Below are 24,535 nucleotides of genomic sequence, written 5' to 3' on the forward strand. Positions count from 1 at the left end.
TTACAAGAATGTCTAATAATAAGGAATATGATATTATAATTAATATTATTAATAAATGGAGTTGATTAGAATATGATAAGTGAAATGATAAGAGAATGAAATAAAAAATAAAAATATTATTAAATAATGTAAATAAAGTAAATTATAGAAAATTTTGGGTAATTATAAGTGAAATTTTTTTGTTATTAAACTTTTTTTTTATACATAAATATATTAGTGGCTGATTTTGATATACAGTTTAATTATTTCAGTAAGAAAAGTATGTATATATAATTACACATAGTAAGTTGTTTCACCCAAGTTAATGAGAAGTTAATCATCATCATAATCAACGCGTGTACTAGACATTATATATTTATATAGCTTAGAATTTTTGTATAGCTAACTTGGGTATAGCTTGGCTTTGACCGAGCTATGATATTTGGCGGGAGAGTATATATATTATTATTGAATTAATGAGCAAAATAGCATTTTAAGGCTTGCAGAATCAAAATATATAAAACAACTTATGCTTAACTATATTACTATTATTTTATTCAGATCAAAGTCAAAAGTAGCAGGTCAAAATATAATAAGATCCTTATCATACATACATATATACTTGTAGTCTAATCGTCGATTAATCAATCTCTCATGTGCTACTCAATTAACAACTGGATAGACGTTAATTATTAATTTGGAGTTGACTTCATGAACACCGTATACCTTCTCAAAGTGGAATAATTATTTCGTTATTTAGTAGTGATGATGTGCCACGTGGTCACATGATCAAAGGAATGTTTTCTTGTTACAGCTTCTCGTCTACATCGTAAACCAATTTTATACCGTATATTTTGAAGTATTTATCTTGCACATATATTCCAATTTACAAGATGGTAATGTTTCAAATGTTAAATAATAACTTGATATATGTCTTGATTTTCAAAGACTAGTCGGAGTCAAATCTACCTAAATTTGGTTAACGACCTAACGAAAAAATAAATAAAATTGTATTGACAGTTCCTTTATGGTCACTAAAAATAGCATAGGAATCTATGACGACGAAAGCAACTACACGAAATCATTATTAGGTATTAACCTTCTTTCTTTCGTTCAAAGTTGGAATTATTAATTATATGTTGATCAAAGTACATCCATGCATGATAATTATAAGGATATATGTATGTAATTGATATTATTATATATATGAATAAAGATGATATACATTCCTTATCTATCTACATAATATCACAACATTTCTTGCGTGCTATGGCTGCATGCGCGCGCAAGCAATTAAGCCGTCAAATGCTGTATCTCAAAGTATATTCTTACGCGTAATCATAAGCCATGAAAATACTATATAATACCATGCATAACCAATGTCTTTATCATCAATTCATATCAAACATATAAGCTAGCATTTCCAATTTCATATTATATCATCATATTATTCTCCATATATAATATATATGAGAATAATCACACCATCGGTCCTACAGTTCTTAGGAATTTTGTTCCTAAATGTTCTTGTCACTACCCAGGCTTTGAGGCATTACAAGTTTGTGGTATATATATATATGCTTAAAATTACCTAGATTCTTGCTTAATTAAGTCATATATATAATTAGCATTAACATATAACAAATTAAATTATATTGCAGGTGAGAGATGCTCCCTTCACAAAGCTTTGCAGCACAAAGAATATCTTAACAGTAAATGGAGAATTTCCAGGACCAACATTGTATGTTAGAAAAGGAGAAAGCATAATTGTTGATGTGTATAACAGAGCTAACTATAACATCACAATTCATTGGCATGGAGTGAACCAACCAAGATATCCATGGTCTGATGGCCCTGAATTCATTACTCAGTGTCCCATTCAACCTGGTGGTTTGTTCTCTCAAAAGGTTATCTTTTCTGAAGAGGAAGGCACACTTTGGTGGCATGCTCACAGTGATTGGTCTCGTGCTACTGTTCACGGTGCTATTGTCATTCAACCCAAGCCTGGACATACATATCCATTTCCAAAGCCAGATAGAGAGGTTCCAATGATATTAGGTGAATGGTGGAAGCAAGATGTTGTCAAAGTTTTTGATGATCTTGTTTCAACTGGAGCAGATGCTGCCATCTCTGATTCTTACACTATCAATGGTCAACCTGGTGATCTTCATCCATGTTCTGTCAATGGTATTGCTCTCTGCTGTTTGAGTTTTTTTCTATTTATGACTCTCTCTTTTACTAATTTAATTTGTTTGTTTAATGCAGAGACCTTCAAACTAAATGTGGAACATGGCAAGACTTATTTTCTGAGAATGATCAATGCTGCAATGCAAGACCTTCTCTTCTTTGCAATTGCTAAACATCAATTGACAGTGGTTGGAAGCGATGGAAGCTATGTGAAGCCATTCAAAGTGGATTACATAACAATATCACCAGGTCAAACCATGGATGTGTTGCTTGAAGCTAATCAACCTTTGGATCAATATTACATGGCTGCCAAAGCCTATTCAAGTGCCTTCAATGTTAGATTTGATAACACAACAACCACAGCTATTCTTCAATACAAGAAGGGAATAAGCACTCCTCACATGCCTTCACTTCCATCTTTCAATGACACCAATTCCTCTGTCAACATCATCACTCAAATGAGAAGCTTGGCAGATGAAGCACATCCAATTAACGTGCCATTGAACATAACAACCAATCTGTTCTACACAGTTTCAGTTAACTCATTACCATGTCCAAATGCTACAATCTGCAAAGGCCCTCGTGGAAATAACCGATTTGCAGCAAGCATGAACAACATCAGCTTCCAATTTCTACCAAAAAATAACAACGTTAACATCTTGCAGGCTTATTATAACAACATCAGTGGTGTGTTCACTGAAAATTTTCCAGATGTTCCACCACTACTATTTAATTTCACTGCTTCCAATTTGTCCACATTTCTTAGAACTCCATCGGTAGATACAGAGGTGAAGGTGCTTGAGTATGGGTCCACGGTGGAGCTTGTTCTTCAAGGGACTAATTTGCTGGCTGGTACTGAGCATCCAATGCACTTTCATGGTCATAGTTTCTACGTAGTTGGATGGGGATTTGGAAATTATAACAAAGACAAGGATCCTTTCAAGTATAATCTCGTTGATCCTCCTTATCAGAATACAGTGGCTGTACCTAAAAATGGTTGGGTAGCCATAAGATTTCAGACCAAAAATCCAGGTAGAAATTAAATAACTTATTGCTGATTATTAATTTGATTTCTGTATGTTCATTTTTAATTAATTTGTTTTTTGAATAATCAGGGGTATGGTTCATGCACTGCCATTTAGAGCGACATGTAAGTTGGGGCATGGCTATGACTTTCATCGTCAAAAATGGTAACAATCCTGGACAACAAATGGTGCCACCCCCTCCAGACATGCCACGCTGCAACTAATTCCAATGAATTACGTTACAGATACACTAAAATCAGTCATTAAAATCAGTTACTAGTATAAAAGATATGTTAGAATATAAATATACATTGAAAATAAATTAAACCACATATATTTATATACAAAAATATATTGGTGACTGATTTTAGTGACTAATTTTAATGTGCAAATAGCATTTTTTAATTCAAATTAATATATACACGTTTACATCATCTAACTTCATTCTTTTATTAATTAATTCATTCATTCCTAGTTACGTTGTTGTTCTTTAATTTGCTCTAGTTGTGTTTTAAGAATAAAAATATCATCAAAGTTGTATAGATTATGTATGTTACTTCTTTAATTTGATTATCCGAAGATATAAAATGATTCTGAATGTATGTAATTATATATAGTAATAGAAATGTTTGGTAATTAAAATAAATTAATAAAAAATAATCAAAACTTATTTTATTTAGTAATAATTAATAAATATTAAATAAAATAAATTTTAATTATTTTTTTTTATTTTTTTCTAACTACTAAACTTAATATTCCCGTCTCAACTCCTAAAACAACCGCTATCTCTATGTGTGTTGATTTTAATCAATTCCCCAACTTTTACAAACGCACTTGTCACTACCCTCCCAATCACACATGCAACATCAAAGCCATAGTAAATTACCAACAAATAAATGAAAAAAATTCTCTAAGGTGAAAACATTAATAGAGTAAATTTTCTAAAATAAGGAAATCGATAAAGTAATAAAATGAGAATATTAGTCATTATTAAATTTATAATTTCTATCATTTATAAATCACAATATTTTAATTTAAGAGCAAATCCAAATAAATTACTACTAAAAATGCTCAAAAAAGATAAAAAAGAGTGCTATGCAAAGGAAAAACTGAAAAAGTAAAAAAATCCTATACGCTACAGAATTTTATTTATTGGTTACCTAACATGATCTTTTGCCATATCATTCTTCTATGAGTTCTATATCATTATTATTATTGCAACCTCCACCACAAACCTAGTAATAAGATTATCAATTCCATAATGTTGTGAACAAGAATTCTACCAATTTTTATTAACTCTGATTTATGGTCATGTTTAACAGAAGTGTTTTGTGGATATGTTTAATAAAAATATTTTTTTATGATTATATCTAATAAAAATATTTTTATAAATATATTTTTTAAATGTGTCTTTTTATATATGTTTAAAATATAATAATTAATTATTGTTAACAATAAATTAATAAATAATATATTAATATCTTATATTTTTCGTAAGATTATTATTACTATGAGAAATTTTCTACATACAAACATTTTTTTATACAAGTCTTTATTTACAAGTCATTATATTAACGCGCTTGAACTGTTACTGCACGTTCTTCTTCCTCTTCCTCTTCTTCTTTTTTTTCTTTCGTTTCTTGTTTTTTCCTTCTCCTTCTTCAATCGTTACTGCATAATTTCACTGCACCTTCTTCTTCTTCTTGCTACACATTCTTCTTCCTCTTCTTCTTCTTTTTTTTCTTTTTTTTTTTGCCTTCTCTTTCTCCTTCTTTATTTACGTGCTTTTCTCTCTTTTTTTTTTCCTTAATTTCCATTGTTTTTTGACATCAAGCTCTGAAATCGTTTTTGAAGAAGAAGAAGTAGAAGATGAGGAGGAGAAAGAGAAAGAGTTCTGAATTATGCATAAGGTGTACTTCAACAAATTTTAGGTGTATTTCTTAAATCTTTTGGGTGTAGTTTTGTAATCGTTTGGGTGAATTCCTGTAACCGTTTGGGTGTATTTCTGTAATCTTTTGGGTATATTTCTGTAATCGTTTGGGTGTATTTCTGTATGTTTGGGTGTATTTTTGAAATTTCATTATCTTCAAAACGATTTCAAAGTTTAATTTCAGAAACCATGAAAATCGAAAAAAAACGAAACAAGAATACCAGTGATAAACGCAAATAAAACAACTAATGAAAAGGCGAAGAGAATAACGAAGAAATAAATGGAGGAAGAGGAAGAGGAAGAAGAGGAAGAGGAAGAGGAAGAGGAAGAAGAAGAAAAAAAAGAGTCGTTCATAATATATGGTGAGTGTAGCGCTTTAGAAACTGAATAACGCATTAAAAAGTCTGTATGTATAACAACTTATAAGACTTATAAGTCAAAAAAACTTGTATATATAACAGACCTCTATTACTGTCGAATCCTAATTCTCATTAGACATCATAAAGAGCTACTTTCACAAACTCGCCATATCATAAATTAAAGTATTTAATGTACTCAAATATTACAGGCCAGGGTTACTGCATATGCACGGCATAACTAGTCAACAATATTAATTACACCCCATGTACAACTAACCATGTCTTTAAACAAAGAAGAAGAAGAATTAAATGTGGTTCAATGGCAAAAGTATTTGCCTCAATCCAAAGCCACACAAGTTCGAACCCTAGCCACGGGTGTGAGTGTGTAACCTAGGATTGGGGGTTGTCCAATCCATCGACCAAAAAAAAAAAAAAAAAAAAACAAAGAAAAAGAAGAATGAAAATATAGAAAATGAAATTAAAGGTCACCTCACAAAGCTATACTATATGAAAAACTAATTAAAATAGCTATAACTTAATTAAATAAATTTGTAACACATTAATTATGCTGGGGACCTGAGCCACCGCTAAGTCCCGGCCTTCCATCACCAACAGGCCGCCGCCTTGCAGCCAAACTTGAATCCTAAACAAAATATAAAACTTTTTAATAATTAGTATTATAAAAATATTGTCAAAAAGATTTCATTTCCTAAGAATACGTAAAATAAATGGGAATTTAATTTAATTTTTGGATTTTTTTTTTCTGAAGACTATTTTGTTCGAACATTCAAAACTTTACAAACAATATATGCATGATTCTCCTCTAATACTAACTTTCCATACTAAAACTTTAATGTAAAATTACTAATTAAGAAAAATAATAAGCATTTACTATGCCAACTTATCATATCATATGTTGATTCTAATTTTTGGAGATAAACTAAAAGAATTGGGCGTTGTAGGAAAATTAAAAAACAGTGTTAGAAAATTATATGCCCCAGTAATTAAAATAGAACAAGATTATAGTACATATATTATTTGGACTGACAAATAGGAATATTAAAGGGTGAGATGGAAGATATCGTACAGTAGTAATGTCATCTTGAGAAGTTGAAGAAGGTGGATCTTCATCTTGTTGGTAACTTGCATTCATGTTGGTATCACACTCACAGATTTGTGGGGTTGAAATATCATCATCATCGCCAAGATCTGCATCTGAATGAGGTTTCAGATGAACATTTTTCTCCTCTTTTTTCTTGTTTTCAGCAGCAGTAGTAGTTGTCTCAAAACCAAGACACTTGAGAAGAGCATTGAGTGCTTCTTCAAGTAAATAGCAGGGGTTGTAAAGAGTGATTCTTCTCTTATTATCATCAGCTTCTTCTCTCTTCATTGAGGATGATGACATCTCCATTATTCTTCTGCTTCAGTTTTCTTATCTTAGTCTCTCAAATTTATTAAAATTTGTGCTTTTATAACTTTAATGCTCTCCTATATATATATGCTTGTTCCTGGTGTGCCAGTGCCACCAACATATATATGCTGCATTTGTTTATTAATACGAAATATTGAGATAAGAACACATAAATATATATATTTATATTTAGATTTAGCAGATGTGATATAGGTATAAAGATATTAATAAAAAAAAATTATTTTTTTTATTATTATTAAATTTTTTTGTTATATTTTTTATTTTTTTATAAAAAAATAAAATAATTTAAATTTTTATAATTTATTATTTTTTATATTTAGTTTATTATTAAATAAAATTTAAAATACTAATTTTTATATATGTCTTTATTTTTTGTTTCTTGTCCTCGATATTTTGTTCTAAAAACCATTCGCATCCATATATACTTACTTTAATTAGGTTTCATTTCTTCAAATTTTGTAATTATTAAGGTCAAGATATATAAGTTCTAAAGGAATTGTAATTTTGATATATATATATATATATATATATATATATATATATATATATATATATATATTTCTTATCACTTCTAATTTTGAGATTTTTGTGCTTGAAAAAAAAATCTAGAATGTATCGATCAAATAATAGGTCTGGTATTGGATGTGATTTAACATTAATCTTGTGTTATATAATTATTATATTAGTCTTTAAATATGATTACATAAATAATACATAATTTTTATTAAATTTTCAATATATTAGTTGGTTTTATTAATTTATTTTTCCACATATATTAATTCTAGGGTAATGTTTGGGTCATTTTAATGGAGAGAGAGAGAGAGAGAATTTGATTTATGTTAATTGAAATGTAAGAGACAAAATGAAAAAAGAATAATGACTATCTAAATTTTTTATATGTTAGTCACCAAAAAATTTTTTTTTATATGTTATATGAAAATATATATAAATATATATTATATTATACTGACTTTAAATTTAAGTACAATAATTGATTCTTGCAAAGTTGAATACAATATTCTTCTAACCATATATTCTTAGACTATGTAGAAATGGGTCAAACACTAGAAACCAAGGAGGTTCCATATGCATGACCTTATAGTAGTGCGCCCCTTGTGTGCAATTGCAAAACTACCATAACATCAAAGCATGATTCAAAACTAGAGACCTTTTGTTACACCATTTGTTTTCTTACAACTAAAATAGCTAATTTGTCACCGTTTTTTTGTAAAATTTATTCTTATAAGATGTTGATGAATTCTTAGTCAGCACGCCAGAATAATAAAAAACGTCACTTTAACTTATAGTAAAATAATGATATATAGATAAACAATTTGAAAAAAAAAAAAAAAGAATCTTTGGTAAGAAATAATTAATAAATTTATAAGGAAAAAGAAAAGCAACAGTAGGTGTATCTATCCACATTTCGCAGGTAGCAATCCAAAGTGTGAATTAAATGCATACTGCCATATAGAAAGAATTGAAGAGAGTTATAAAAGCTATGTTATTGTTACCTACTCCATTGAAGGATGAGTCAATGAGTCATCATGTGCTCCGTATTAATTTAGGATACACGGACACTGACACGTCACCACACGGAAGATGTTGACACATAAATTTTAAAATTTTATAAGATATGGAGACACGTATATATATAAAATATAAAGTACTTTTTAGATAAATTGTAATAATATTTTGATATTTTATTAATATTAAGTTATAAATTATTTTTTAATTATTTTTAATATCTTATTTTAATTATATCAAATATTTAAAATATTTTTTATTTTAATAAATAATAATATATACTATATCTAAATTTATTTTAAGAATATATATTAAAAATAAGACTGGACACACTGATATGTGATGGTATTTAAGTGTGATCAAACATGTTTAAAAAAGAATTTTTTATTTTTTATTAAAATACTGTTAGATACAATAAATACGCATATCCGACAAACGCCAATAAATATTGTATCCAAAATATGTCTGACACGCAAACACCTTCATAAGTATTAACTCATCATTCAGCGTTATCCTTTTGACATTTTTTCACCCAATCTCAGTTATTACTTCCTACTTATATTGTCATTGTATCGGATGAACATTAATTATCGTGCAAGTTTTGAAAGATTTCTTCTTTTGATTTTGTAGGAAAGTATTCAAACGCGCATATACGCTACAACGAAAATTATTTTGTGACAAATTTTTCATAAAAATAACATAATAATTATTATATATCTTATTTAATTTATATTTTTATAATAAATATATATTTATTTTTTATACGTCTATTAAAAATTTTTTTATCAATAATTATATAATTGTTGTTGATTTTTTCTTATAAAATATAAAATAATTAATGTCTAATTAAAAGTAATCTTTTAATAGTAGTATATTATATGAGGAGTGGTTCCTCTAATTTTTTTATTTTGATTATTTGGTAAAATACTGATCTTTATTATTTAATATTTTTCTTATATATTTTTTTATTCTATTTAAAAAATATAAAGTAAAATATAATATTTTATTAAAAATTAAAAAAATAATTGAGAGAATGACAACATATGTTAGAGATTCAATTAATGTTTAAATTTAAATAAACATAATCATCTCACGAGAGTATGTTGGTTGAGATTAATTAATGAATGTTTAAATGCAAACAGAGAGCCAGTTGTTTCCGGTGATGCTAGTCAAGATAAAGTTATTGAAATTTCTAATAGAATTAATTAATAGGATATTTACTTGAGCATGTGGTATAAATTATAGATCAATTCTACGGTTTTTATGAGTTGATACCTAAATTTTATTTAATTTATCTTTTATAATAAGTTTTAATTTTTTAAAAATTATTTATTGTTATATCTTTTAAATTAAATATTAATTTTTAATTATTTTTAGTAAATAGACACTACTTTTTAAGCATCATAGTATTTACCTAAATTATAATAGATTATCAGTGTTATTAAATTCTGATAGAAGCTGAAATAAAAATCTAATTGAGTTAATTTTTTTAGTTAATATATGCAATAAAATTTTTTCAATCAAACCAACAAAAGAGGAGGATGAAGTTAATTGGTGTTAGACAAAATCTGATATATATGAAGTTGGATTAGGATATAAAATTGCTTATGGATTCTTTCATTCTTCTACTTCATTGAGGCCCCAGAACATACAGAACAATAGAGTCTGGATAGCATTTGAGAATTGAAATTGCCTCATAAAATTAAGGTTTTTCTATAAAAAAATCTTCATGAAAAGCTTCCGGTGTTGCAACAAGTTCACAGCCGGTTCGCATCAACTCCTGCCACTTATCCAAGATGCATGTTGAAGGCTGAATCAATTTCTCATGCTTTGTTCCAATGCCCCCTGTCTTAAATAATATAGAGGTTAAGCTTAATAACCCCTGACCTATGGATGAGAGAAGAAGATACCTTTTTCAATTAGTGGCAACGAGTCTTATCCGGGTACCGGCTCAATTCGACGGTAGACAAAAGACCCTCATCATAGCGATGCTATGTTGGAGCACTTGGAAAGCGAAGAATCGGTGTGTTTTTTAGAAGGTAATAAGTTTGGCACCAGAGATAGTGAAAGAAGCTAGCAATTTAGTGCGTGAACTCGTAAACCATATCTGATAGATGCTGCTAATTTTCTTTATTCTTACTTTACTCTTTTCTAAGCTCTTAGTCTTTCAGTTACATACAGTTGATGATAAATGAAAATATCCAATTCTTTTATACTTCTTTATAAAAATATTTTTATTTTATATTAATAAAATAACATTTATCTTTAAAAAAATTAAATTTTTTCTATACTTATCATTCAAACAGTATAATCTCTTCGTTTTTATTTAAAAATTTTAAATTCGCATCTTATTCTCAATTAAAAAAAACTAAATATTTTTTATAAGTACTTGTTAAGTTCAATGATTTGACTTTATTCATCCTAAACTAGTTATTAGAAATTCTTTCGTATTATATATATTAGCCGCAATTGGTTTTAGTATCTTCTAGAAATTGAAAGATAAATTATTCTTACTATATACCGTCGAATGATTTATTCTTTATATTTTTACATATGAAATACTAAATCCTTAATCAGTACAATATATAGTTAAAATTTACATAAGAATACATTTTTGAAGATAAAACTGATGTTCAATTAATTTTATACAAAATTAATTAATATTTTAATTAAATTTATTAAATTATTTAATAATTTTATTTTATATTATGTGAATATCTGTCATTTTTAAACATGCATTAAATACAAATAAGATTAAATATGAGAATGTAAGTGATCCGACGATAAATTGACTATTTAGAATTTTATATTCAAATATTATATTTATATTTAAATAAAAAACATAAAAAAAGTTCATAAGTAAATTTATCATAGAACATAATTTATCTTCCCGTGCGAAAAATATTCTCGGATAATCTTACTTTGTAATATTGTTAACATATGATGATAAATTATTTTCTTCAAATATTTATATGTTAATTATATGCTCGTATAATATATATTTTTTTGTAAGAATATTAGGAGTGAATACTTTAAGTAGGAAAAGATAAGTAAATAACTAATATTGACTTAAATATGTGATAAATCATAAATGCATGAAAAATAATGGATAATTATATTTTTTGTTTTTGGAAATTTTCTTCTTTTTTGGGGGGTCAACTTATCTTATTCTTTTTTTTTCTTGCCAAATTTTCCGTAGGGCTGGATAATCAGGGCCATGGGCCCTTATAATTAGTGTTCGATTAGATCGTTTATCATTTAACATTATGGGCCTGACTCTTTGATCCAATGGAAGACTAAAACATGAATCTGAACCCATTTTATTGTTTTTAACTTAATTCATAGGCCAAAAACAAAAAACCCTCATTCATTATTATTCATGAGCAACCCAAATATACGAAGAAAAAAAATTACTTTTAGAATTTATAAAAGACAAACTAAATGTAGTAAAAATATAATTTTATTATTTGTACTGTTATTATTTTTTATTTCACAAAATTATTTGAAAACAAAAAATTATTTAAAATAAAAATAAAAACCAACAAGATCCTATAATACTTTTGTATTATTTTCAAAATTGTTTTTTACCTTTATCACCCATATCTAAATCTTATTATTAGGAATCCAATTAATCTTTTTATTCAGAAAGATCACCACTAAAAACAGAAAATGAAAAAGAAATATCGATTTATACATGTCAAAGTGCATTAAAGGGGAGCTGGAGTAAATAAATATAATTAAGGAATTAATTAATTAATTGTAAACACGGAACATAGTAGAGGCGTACGTATACACGTGGTGAGATTATGAAAAAGATATTGGGTTAGGCCCAAAATGTAAAAATAGTGTTAATATATTGGTCCATGTTCAAAAGGCAATCGACTTTTTCATGGGCCCCTCAAACGAATGTCTGATGAATGCGACCACTAGGTTTATTTTTCTATAACAACAAAACATTATATTATTTGATTTGCATAGAGATCCAAGTTATATGGGGACGGGGAAAAGAAAGAAAAAATTTAAAATATTTCACACACGTGGGGTTGGGAAAGTAGCTCTCTACCAAATCAACCACTTGCGTAAATGTCCAAAATTAGTGGGTTTTGATATTATTATTTGGTTTGGAATTGAAATTTGATAGTGTTAGGCAGATAGATATATGGATTGGATGGATGGGTACATGTTATATATGTAACTAAGAAAGTGTCTCTTTCTATGAACACCACAAATTTTCAAGGTTTGGGTTTGTGTTTGTTTTGTCCTCATGGTTGGAGGCACCATATATCAAACATTTATATCTTTTTTTATTATCCACTCGTTTTTTCATTTAAAACCACACACATACGTGGCTTTTATCATTTTCATATATAAAACTTTTTTTAAGAATTTTAACTCAAATTCTTATTACTTATTTTTCTAAATTTTAAATAAAAAATTGAATAATTTATCTTTTAATTTTTTTTAAAAGATAATATATATTTAAAATTTTGTCCATCTAATAATTAAGAAAATGAATTAAAGTTCTCTATCATTATCCTAAAATCTAAAAAAAAAAAGACTGAGCATTTTCGTTTTCTTTAAACCGATAATTTTCATTTTCTTTTATGTAACTTTACTTATTTGACAATTTTATTTGTTATTAAAATTAATAATTAGTTTTGTCAATAAATAGTTTTAATTTTTACAAAAATGCGAGACAGTCAAATATTTTGTGCAACTAAATTTAACCAATCATTGAGAAAAACAAAAATTCACCTATAAACCTCTCTTTCATTATCTTTTTCATCATTCTCTTTTTTTTTCTTTTTTTGTTCTTTTGTTTTGTATCTTGTTTAATATTTTTTGTCTCGTACACATAAATCACGGGAATCACTCATATTTTATTATTTTTTCCGTAAAACCAAGGTTGATGCTACGATTTTTGCTCAAAAGAAGAATTTGGCCACTACAAAATGTCAGTGCATGAATCGTGTAGTCATATGGATTTTATATAATTTTTTGAAAACTCGTAGTAAACCTGCGATTTATATAAAAAACGAGAGGATAAAAATATTATCCTTTTTTATTTAGGACAATCTAATAGTTTTCACACTCAATTAGTTTATTTAAGTAATTTATCTTAAAAATAAATTTTAAATTATGCAACAAAATTGTCTGAGTTATGTGTAAAAAATTTATGTTATATCAATAAATTTATGTGCTATGTGTAAACATTTTCGTGTTACAATAATAAAAAAAATCATAAAAAAAGAGTAAGTGATACACATACATATTAGATTTTACTGAGTTTATACTAATTTAATTAGATAGATTACAAAAATATTTGTAAGTATAGTATCACAATAATTTTTAATCATATATTTATCCCAGGAAAGAATGATTCAAATTTTTTTTTATTTAAGAAATACTTAAACTTTAGCAATTCTCGCATTGCACTAGAGTTTATTAGAAAAATGAGTGAACTAGAAGATTACGTTTTTGAAAGTTTGTTAACAGCTACATGCATTACGTGATGTATATAAATTGCTTGTGAATTATAATGAGAACAATTTTTTCTGCCATTTTTTTATCTTCCTTTTATCTTTTTTGATTTTTTTGTTTTGTTTATTCTCTCTAGTTTTGTTTTTCTCTACTCTTTCACTCATTCAATAAAGATTGATGAGAGTTCATATCTTTTCTGTCATGTATTTTTACATGGTGCAGTGAACGTAGAGAAAAGATAAGCACTCCGATTAACGAGACTGAGAGCAGAAGATCTGAATCCAGCAATAACAAGGATTTATCGACATTTATCCTTCCTTTTCTATTCATTTTCTTTAGTCCTTGCTTTCTCTATCAATTTTTCTTTTCTTGAACACTCTGTTCAGTAACAATGGCAGATCAATCCATGACTTCAACCAATTTAATGGATGCTCAGTCAATTACAAACTTCTTGAGCCAAATTTCTGCGATTCAGGCTCACATTGGTAAAAGCTCGATTAGTCCCATGCAAGATCCAGCAATCCCTTTCTTCATTCATCCAAGTGAAAGCCCTAGTAAACCTCTAATTTTGACTATTTTGAATGCCAACAACTATAGCTCATGGAGTAGAGCAATGCTATTGGCTCTTAAATCGAAGAACAAATTGAAGTTCATCGATGGATCAATCACAAAAGTAAATGAAGATAATGCACTCTTCGAAGTATGGGAGAGATGCAATACCTACTTAGTTTCTTGAATAAACCCGTCACTTAGTCCAAAAATTTCTGAAAGCGTCATATGGAACAATTTAGCTTTTGATTTTTGGAAGGATTTAAAACATAGGTACTATCAAGGAGATAAATTTACAGTGGCTGGATTACAAGAAGAATTATTTCAATTGAGGCATGGGGATGCGAGTATCACAACTTATTATACCAAATTGAAATCAATTTGGGAGGACCTGAGTAATTTTTGACCAATTGCAAGTTGCAATTCTTGCACTCAGGTATGCACATGTGGACTCAGAATAATGAGAGAATACAGAAGTGAAGATTACACAACTCGATTTCTTAGATGTCTTAATGACCAGTACGCAAGCGTTAGATCACAACTCATGTTGATGAATCCTATGCCTGACATCAACACTGTCTTTTCCATGTTAACTCAGCAAGAAAGACAGTTCAGTGACATGCAAAAATCGAAAGTTTTTTTTAATAAAGCAAATTCAGCTGATTCAGAAGGACCAACACATACGTCAAGGCAGCATTGATAAAAATAAAGGGAGAGGCAGGGGAAGAGGAAGGTCTCAGGCTACAGGAAGAGGACGAGAAAGAATACAATGTACGTTTTGTGATAGGCAGGGCCACACCATCGACATATGCTACAAGAAGCATGGTTTGCCACCACTCTTGAGGCAAAGGCAATTCAGCAGCATTAATCACATTGCTGTTGAGACACCAAGTGAGAAGAGAAATGATGATCCTAGCACTAACAACCCTAGTAATTGTCTTTAGGAAGCTCATGATTCTTCACCATTTAACCTCGCTTCTCATCAAAAGGAAGCTATTATGATGATTCTCAAAGGACAAGAGGTTCAGCAACATCCCAAATCACAAACCAGGTTCAATATTCCCCAAACACCACTCCTTCAAACCAAGGTAAAATCATCATTTTAAAATACAGCAGCAATATTTCATCCTTTGTCGCTGCAAAATCATCTCGATGGGTCATAGACACTGGAACTACAGATCATTTAACTTTTGATTTGAGTGACTTTCAATATTATTACCAAATCAATCCTATAGTTGTTAGAATGCCTAATGGAAGCCACACAATTAGTAGCATTGTTGGCACAATTAGGTTTTCTAACCAACTATTTCTCTCAAATGTGCTGTTTATTCCAAGTGTTGACTTCAAATTAATTTTGGTTTCAAAATGAACTAACGGACTAAAGTGCCAAATGCTTATAAATGATACTATTTGTGAGATACAAAACTGAGCTACTTTGAAGAGGATTGGAGTAGCTAATCGTGCGGATGGACTCTATACAATGGATAGTCAAGTTTTTAATTCACGCAATCCTCATCATATACATGACACACACAAATCATCAATCACTCTTGCTACAGCTGTCACAGCGGATGGCACCTACACTCAAATTAGCACTACATCATCTAATAAAGTGAATGCACTTTGGCATTCTCAATTAGGCCATGTACCTTTACATAGATTGCAAATAATGCATAAAACACATCCTTTTATTGATTGTAATGAAGGAATAATTCCATGTAATTCTTATCACTTAGCTAAACAAAAGAGATTACCTTTTTCTTATAGCACTTCAAATTCAAGTAATTGTTTTAATATGTTACATCTTAACATTTGGGGTCCCATATCCACTCTTTCAATTCACGATTACAAATACTTTTTAACAATTGTCGATGATAAGAGTAGATACACTTGGGTACACTGCATGAAAGCCAAATCTAAAAGTTCTGAAATTGTAACGAATTTTGTCAAATTTGTACAAACTCAATTCAATAAAACTGTGAAATGTTTAAGAACTGATCATGGACCTGAATTTTCTTTAAAATCTTTTTATGCATCAAATGGAATCAAGTATCATACATCTTGTGTGGAAACCCCACAACAAAACGGAATAGTTGAGAGGAAGCATCAACATATCCTCAATGTGAAAAAAGCACTACTTTTTCATTCTTCTTTGCCAAAATGTTTTTAGAATTTTGCAGTTCAACATGCTGTATATTTAATTAATGTGCAGCCAAACCAATTTCTTAAAAATAAGTCCCCATTTGAACTCCTTTTTAACAAAATTTTAGATTTATCAAACTTGAGAGTCTTTGGTTGCTTATCCTATGCCTCAATTCTAACTAATGCAAGAAGTAAATTTGATCCGAGAGCTAGAAAAAGCATTTTCTTAGAATTCAAATAAGGGACTAAAGGTTTTATTCTTATAGATCTCAACTCCAAAAATATATTCACTTCAAGAGATGTAATTTTTTATGAATTTCAATTTCCATACTCAATAACATCTTTCATGTTGACTCATTGTCTCAACATTCACTATATCTACATAGTTCAGAAAATCATTCATTTGACTCATTCACTTATAACACTTATTATACTAGTGACACACACACACACCAGCGGCCCCGACTGCACACATACTACTCACACAAAATTCACCAATTTCATCGCCATTAATCTTATCCCAAGAAAATCATGCCACAAATCAAACTTCACAAAACACTTCATGCATTCATGACATTTCACACACACCCACTCCAATTGAAATAAGAAAATCAACCAGAATTAAAAGACCTCCATCTTATCTTCAAGACTATCATTGTAAGATAAATAGCACACACACTGCTGCCAACTCTCTTTGTAGGTACCCTATTTGAACATATATATCTTATGATACATTTAGTTCAACACACAAATCCTTCTCTTTGGCCATTGCTACAACTATTGTACCTAGTGATTATGGGGAGGCTGCTGCTCATCCTTGCTGAAGAGAAGCCATCCAAAATGAACTTGAAGCTTTGAAGAGAAATCAAACTTGGCAGATCATGAAGCTCCCTGATGAAAAAAGAGCTATAGATTGTAAGTGATAGTTTTGAATCAAATTTCACCCTAACGGCTCAATCGAAAGATACAAGGCCAGACTTGTGGCCAAAGGTTTCACGCAAATAGAAGGTGTAGATTTTCTAACACTAGCAGCAGCCAAGCATTGGCACATCAAGCAGTTGGATGTCAACACTGCTTTTCTACACGGTGACTTAAACAAAAAAGTCTACATGTCCCTTTCTCCAGGGCTGCAACACTCTAAAACTGGTTCCAATTTGGTATGTAAATTAAAAAAATTTCTCTATGGACTACCCCAGACTAGCATGCATTGGAACTTGAAATTAACCAACATTCTCACCTCAGCAGGGTTCACAAAATCAAAATCAGATCATTCACTCTACACTAAGGTTACAGCTCAGGGTGTGACCATTATCATGGTCTATGTTGATGATTTGGTCCTAACCGGTGATGACATTCATGAAATTGAATCAATTAAAGCTTTATTTGATGACAAATTCAAGATTGAAGACTTAGGAAATCTCAAATTCTTCATGGGTATGAAGGTAGCCAGAACCTCACAAGGCATTCACTTGTGTCAACGTAAATATGCTCTTGACATACCCAAGGATCTTGGCTTCTTTAATTGCAAACCAGCAAGCACACCAATGGATTATACCTGTGCTTCAAAATTGTCAAAGGCAGAAGAGACAGCGCTGGCCGATCACACTCCTTATCGGCAATTAGTTAGACGTCTCTTATATCTCATAAATACTAGGCCAGATATTGCTTATGCAGTGGGGAGGCTTAGTTAGTTTATGGATTGTCCAACTAATATTCATATGCAAGTAGCACAAAGGGTTTTAAGATATTTGAAGGGTTGTCCATCAACTGGTGTTTTCTTTTCAGCAACAAATAATCTAAAACTTACAGAATTCTCAAATGCGGATTGGGCCACATGCGTAGACACTCGGAGGTCAATCACTGGCCATTGTTTTTATCTTGAGAGCTCATTGATCAGTTGAAAAAGTAAGAAACAAAGCACAATGGCGAGATCTTCATCTGAAGAAGAATATAGAGCTTTAGCCCTTGCTACATGTCAAGCTCAGTGGTTGAGTTACATCATGCGCGATTTAGGAATGCCTTTGAAAGAACCTATAACCCTATTTTGTGACAATAGATCAGCTATGCATATTGCAATAAATCTCATCTTTCATGAAAGAACTAAGCATATAGAAGTAGACTGTCACATATTCAGAAATCAATACCTCTCTGGTTTAGACAAATTTGATGTCAGTATCCTCATCTAATCATCAGCTTGCTGATTTCCTTACTAAGGCTCTTGTACCAAATCCCTTTGCATCTAACATTGACAAACTAGACCTCTTAGACATACACATACCTAACTTAAGAAAGGCTATACCTTGAGTCCTAGTTTAAAGGAGACTATAATTATAGTAATAAATGTTGCATCGTAATTAAACTAGTTATAATTAGATTAGTTAATGATTATTTATTCAAGCTAGCACTAGAGTTTGTTAGAAAAGTTAGTGAACTAGAAGATTACGTTTTTAAAAGTTTGTTACGTAGTAGTATGCACTGCATGATGTATATAAATTGTTTGTGAATTATAATAAAAACAATTCTTTTCTCTATTTTTGTATCTTTCTTTTATCTTCTCTATATAATTTTACTTTTTTTTGCTTTTTCATCCATTCAATAGAAATTGATAAGATTTTATATCTCTTTTGCAATGTATTTTTATATAAAATATAAATTTTCATTTTTAAATAATTTTTTTATTTTTTTTATTTTATTTATAAAATAAATAATAAAAAATTATATTTTATTTTTTAAAGTAAAATTTAAAATTTAAAAAATCTACATCCAAAATATTTGGCTACCGTGTGGATATTATGCGTATTGGATCTTAGATAATAAGAGTGGAGAGTGAATTATTCTTTTATAGAGGCTAATAGCATCTTCCAATTATAGGAAGAAATCTTTAAAGATTTTTATGTAAATTAGAAGAGGATTCGCTCTTAATTTGGGAAAAATCCTTCACCGTAAGTCCCTTTAAAATAAAAAAATATTATGTGTATATAAAATTAATTATTAAATTAATTAATATATATAAATATATATATTTATTATTTAACTTATTTTTAATATATATTTTAAATTTTAATATATATTTTATACACTTATGACTAACTAATTTTTAAAATAAACCTAACATGATTACTTTAAAATTATCCTATCTCATATGGTTGGGATGTAATTCACTATTACAATAAGAATCCTCTTTTATTGTCCACAAATACAAATATACGAAAGAAACTTGCTTTAATATATTACTATAAGAGTAATTTAATCACGTTTATTTTTTTAGATAATTATTTATCAATAATTGTAAAAAAGAATCTTAATATGATAATAAGTAATTAAATATACTTATAAAATATTTTTATACTATTAATATATCAAAAATAATTTTTATATAAGATAGCTGGACGGTTTCTTTTGGTAATTTGTTTCCTTTTCTTTGTGAGTTGTTTGGCCATGATAAGTAACTTTCTAAACATTGTGTTGGATGATGTTTACTCTCTAAACCTCTTTCTATAGAGTGCATTTCGTGAATAAAATAATAAATAAATAAATAAATTGTGGTTCTATTAATTGAATGTTACCAAGTTGCTGTTAGAACAACCAAAGGAGACAATAAATGCATAATATTACCTATCGGTAATGTTAGGGATTAGATAGAGACCAAAAAAAAAAAAGAATTTATTTTATTTAATATTTTTAATTGCTATAATAATTAATAAATATTACATAAAATAAATTCTGGTTATTTTTTATTAATTTTTTTAGTTATTAAATATTTTTAATTGATATTTACTGTCTTTTATCTTCTCTTTATTTTTTTCTTTTCCCTTTTCTTGGTTAACGAGTATGATGAGGAAACTAACAAATGCTTAAGACAAATTTGGATTAAAAAATACGAAGATTACAACATGATATTGACGTGATATCAGAGAAGAATTCGGTTATTCAAAATTAATTTGCATTTTTCTGAACCACAATTTGTTGAAATAAAGCACATCATAAATTATTTACCTCAAATGAAAATTTTTCATATTCACTTCTTATCACTTCACAAAAGTCATTATAGTAAGATCCCAAATAAGACATTATGATAGGGCACCATAATAACATAGGAAACATTCCAAGTGCACCGAGAGTATTAGTGTTCCAATAATTTTAATCGTTAATCTAAATTATAAAAAATATATATAATATATATTAATTGAAATCAACTATTAAAATAATTGGTGCAACGATATTTTCTAATGTATTTAAAATGTTTCCAATAATATATTCATACATAGAGGTAGATCTTTAACCTTTTGACCAGTATAATTCAGCCATCAATGAAAGGACAAGCATGATTTAAATTTTCATAGAAAAATCAAATATATTTGTTTGAATAAATTATTGATAATTGTTTTAGAATAAAGAGAACAGTTAAATTTAATACGTACTTCAAATATTTATAATATGAAAAGTTTAAATATTATTTAATAATTATTAATTTATATTTTTAAGTATTAAACTATTTAATTTAGTTTTATGTATTTTGATTTTATTTATTTAGTTATTGGATTAAACTTTATGATAATAGATTTAAATTTTTTTTTTAATTTAATAAAAAATTATAAATATCTTTTAAATTATTGTAGTAGTTATAGAGAGATTAAAGAGGTCAAAATTTTTTTTTAGTTTTATGATAAAATTATAGTATGAACAAGTGAAGTTAAATAAGTTCGTTCTTCACTTATTGTATCAAAAAATTAGTTAGATTATTGAATAATTTTTTTGATTTAATTTTTAAATTATGATATGAACAAATTAAATTGAATGATTTGTTTATTTTTGTTGCATCAAAAATTAAATAAAAAATAAAATAATTTTATTTGTATTTAGTTTTAATCTACTATTATTATTATTATTATTATTATTATTATTATTATTATTATTATTATTCGAAAGAAATTGATAAAATGAAATTAAATGACAATTTAGTTTTGATTAAAGAGTTTAATTTTTATACATTTACAATATATATACAGTTGTGTAACTGCATTATTTTTTTGAACGACCATTAATACATATAATATAAAAGAATTATTTTTATTAATGTGTCATTACGTAATTAAATAAAATATATATAAAATTATTTTATTCTAACACTACATCAAAATTAAATCCTTAATTAAAATAATAAAATTCACGTACAATAAAATTATAAATTTAATAATAATAAAAATTTTTCTCAATTTACTAACTTACCTATTTTAGAGAATTTTGTCATAATTATATTTGTATTTAAATTATTAAAAATTATATTGCATATAATTAATAGTTGTACTCACATTATCATAAAAGACATTTATTTTGGCTGCAACGATCTCTCTTTTGATTTATTTAACAAATGTACAATGCCACAATTTCGTCTTAAAAATCTTAAAACATGGGATTATTATGCATAAATAATTGTTATAATATCTAAAAATATTTGTCTAACTTATCAAAAAATTAAAATTTAATATTTAATTTTAAAAGAAAGGTTTTAGGTGCAAACACCACTGTATTCTTTCAGCCTTATTCTTCAAAAATGCTGACCTTGATTTTGGGGGGCCTTAAACGGTGGATATAGCTTCTCATGCTAAAACTTACTTTATAAATTATAAATTTATAATATTCTATTTCATTTATTTATTTTTCTAACTAAATTGGGCACCCAAGAGTTCCTTTATGGGTACAGCTTTCAAGGGATGAATGATTTCGATCGTGATATTTTTTGTGTCTACATTATACAATGTGACTCAAAAGTCTCAACTTCTCAAAGTGGGGGCACTACCACTAATTGCACAGCATGACAAGACTTGCAGTTGCAACGATCAATATATATATATAATTGGAAAATTTTCAAATATTTTAAAAATATCGGTAGTAATTTTAATTATTAATTAATTAATTACTTAATATATATTATATCTTTTTATAACTGAAGTTAAATATTAAAATTACTTAAATATTGATATTTTTAAAATATTTAATTTTTTTTATATAATATATTCCTTTTTATATGCATCATTTTTGAGAATTTTGATTTTAATATTATGATAGTTTAAAATAATTTGTATATTTATTCAATTATATTTTTAAATAATTATTAAAGTTTGAATGTAAAAAAAATTGTTTAACATAATAATATATAATTAGATATATTGTAAAGTTTTTAATATTAAAAACGCTGTACTAAAATTAAATTATTTTTTAATAAATGTAAAAGTAAAAAGATACTTTTTTCAAATATTACTGAACATGCTAAAATATTTTTCTAAATAGTTAGAAAATATTATTTATGTTTTCAACTCACTTAGCTTTTTTTTATGTTTAAAATTAAATCATTATTTTATTATTAATAAATCGTGAGACTTAATCAATTTAAATGTTGTATTTTATTTCATGATAGAACTATATATACAGTGAATTAACTTGATAAAAAAAATGATTGCAAACTAAATTAGGTTGATTTAGTAGTGAGTTTATTAATCTTAAATAATGAATAAATTTTTATCGTATCGGAATAAGAGATATAATGAAAAAAAATTATTGCATGAACCAAAACGTTTTATTAGTAATATTATTATTATTTCTTATTATATTCCTTTCTGTGTTTCTAAACTCAGCTTCTCCCTTGTTGTAGGTTAATCTTAATGCTTATGCTTTAATTCCATGCCTAATAATTAGGTTCACTACAGATTATTAGAGAAGTTTGAAATTGCATGCTGCACGTTGAAATTAAATAAAAGTACAGATAAACTCTCTTTTTTTAAATATATACTCAGATTCGATTCGGTTCTACATTTTTAATCAAATCATCATCTTTCTCTACAAATTTTTTAGACGTAATATTTTTATCACAACTATATTAGATATACATTAAAATTAATTATTAATATAAAATATATATTAAAAATAAATTAAATTATATATATTTATATAAAATATATAATAATTATTTTTAATAATTAATTTTAGTATATAAATAATATTTTTTATTTACATTAACAAATATATATATATATATATATATATATAATAATAACTACTAAATTAGATATTGATAAAATAAAAAATAAATTAAATAATATATTTATTTATATATAAATATATAAAAATTAATTTAATAATTATTTTTAATATACACATACCTTTTTTATTATACTAATTTTGGTCTTTTTTTATTCTCGTCCTATTTTTTTGAATGATACTACGTGTAAAAGTCTTTTTATAATTAAGTTTAATTAAATTAATACAAAATCCAACAAAAAAAATGCGGACATACATCACAACTTTTTTTTTCGCATTTTTTTACAGTACATAATTTTTTATTAGAGAACATAAAAATTTATTGATATAGCAGATAAATTTTCAAAACATAATTAATACACAAAATTTTGTACATAATACAAACTTATCGATATAACATACAAATTTTTACGTATAGAACATGTGTTGTACATAACACATAAATCTTTGTACATAACCTAAATTTTTACTGCGAATATATTTTGTTTGTTAAGTGAATTAATATTTTGAATATGTAGTTTTTCAAAAAATTTTATATTGTACATAAAAAAATTATATGCTATGCAACAAGATTTTTGTGTTGTTCACAAAAATTTATGTATTATGCGTATTTTATTGGTTAAATGTCAATTTTAAAAATTTGTGTGTTGTTTATTAAAATTTATGTGTTATAAATCAAACTTTTTGTATTCTAGTTTTCTAAATATTTATAAGAAAAGAAGAAGATGAAGACAATGAAGACCATGATAATGATAATAAAAGAGGATGAGAAGAAAAAAATAAATAATAACAACATCAAGAAGAAGAAGAAGAGCAGTGGTGACCACAAGTACGACGATGAAGACAGCAACGATAACAATAATAAAAATAATAATGTTAAAGAAGG

At 27.2% G+C, this 24,535-nt stretch overlaps 2 protein-coding genes across 2 annotated transcripts; one reads left to right on the forward strand and one right to left on the reverse strand.

Moving 5' to 3' along the window:
• The first annotated feature begins 1,448 nt into the window (after positions 1-1,448).
• LOC130950368 (laccase-15-like) lies at positions 1,449-3,415 on the forward strand. The gene is made up of 4 exons (XM_057878869.1): positions 1,449-1,544; positions 1,641-2,166; positions 2,245-3,198; positions 3,282-3,415. Exons 1-4 carry the CDS (start codon positions 1,449-1,451, stop codon positions 3,413-3,415), a joined length of 1,710 nt encoding a protein of 569 aa, XP_057734852.1.
• Positions 3,416-5,969: 2,554 nt separating this feature from the next.
• Positions 5,970-6,921, reverse strand: LOC130947372 (uncharacterized). The gene is made up of 2 exons (XM_057876058.1): positions 6,568-6,921; positions 5,970-6,123 (listed from the first exon to the last, which is right to left on the reverse strand). Exons 1-2 carry the CDS (start codon positions 6,889-6,891, stop codon positions 6,040-6,042), a joined length of 408 nt encoding a protein of 135 aa, XP_057732041.1. The 5' UTR covers positions 6,892-6,921; the 3' UTR covers positions 5,970-6,039.
• Positions 6,922-24,535: the final 17,614 nt, after the last annotated feature.

The sequence above is a fragment of the Arachis stenosperma genome, chromosome 9 (genome assembly GCF_014773155.1).
Source record: "Arachis stenosperma cultivar V10309 chromosome 9, arast.V10309.gnm1.PFL2, whole genome shotgun sequence".
Classification (NCBI taxonomy): domain Eukaryota; kingdom Viridiplantae; phylum Streptophyta; class Magnoliopsida; order Fabales; family Fabaceae; genus Arachis; species Arachis stenosperma.

Excerpts from the sequence above, each read along its gene's own strand:
- LOC130947372 (XM_057876058.1), bottom strand. The coding sequence starts at position 6,891 with ATGGAGATGTCATCATCCTCAATGAAGAGAGAAGAAGCTGATGATAAT. Across the intron at positions 6,124-6,567 it reads CTCAAGATGACATTACTACT|GATTCAAGTTTGGCTGCAAG; the intron begins GTACGATATCTT and ends TATTTTGTTTAG.
- LOC130950368 (XM_057878869.1), top strand. The coding sequence starts at position 1,449 with ATGAGAATAATCACACCATCGGTCCTACAGTTCTTAGGAATTTTGTTC. Across the intron at positions 1,545-1,640 it reads TGAGGCATTACAAGTTTGTG|GTGAGAGATGCTCCCTTCAC; the intron begins GTATATATATAT and ends ATTATATTGCAG. Across the intron at positions 2,167-2,244 it reads TCATCCATGTTCTGTCAATG|AGACCTTCAAACTAAATGTG; the intron begins GTATTGCTCTCT and ends TGTTTAATGCAG.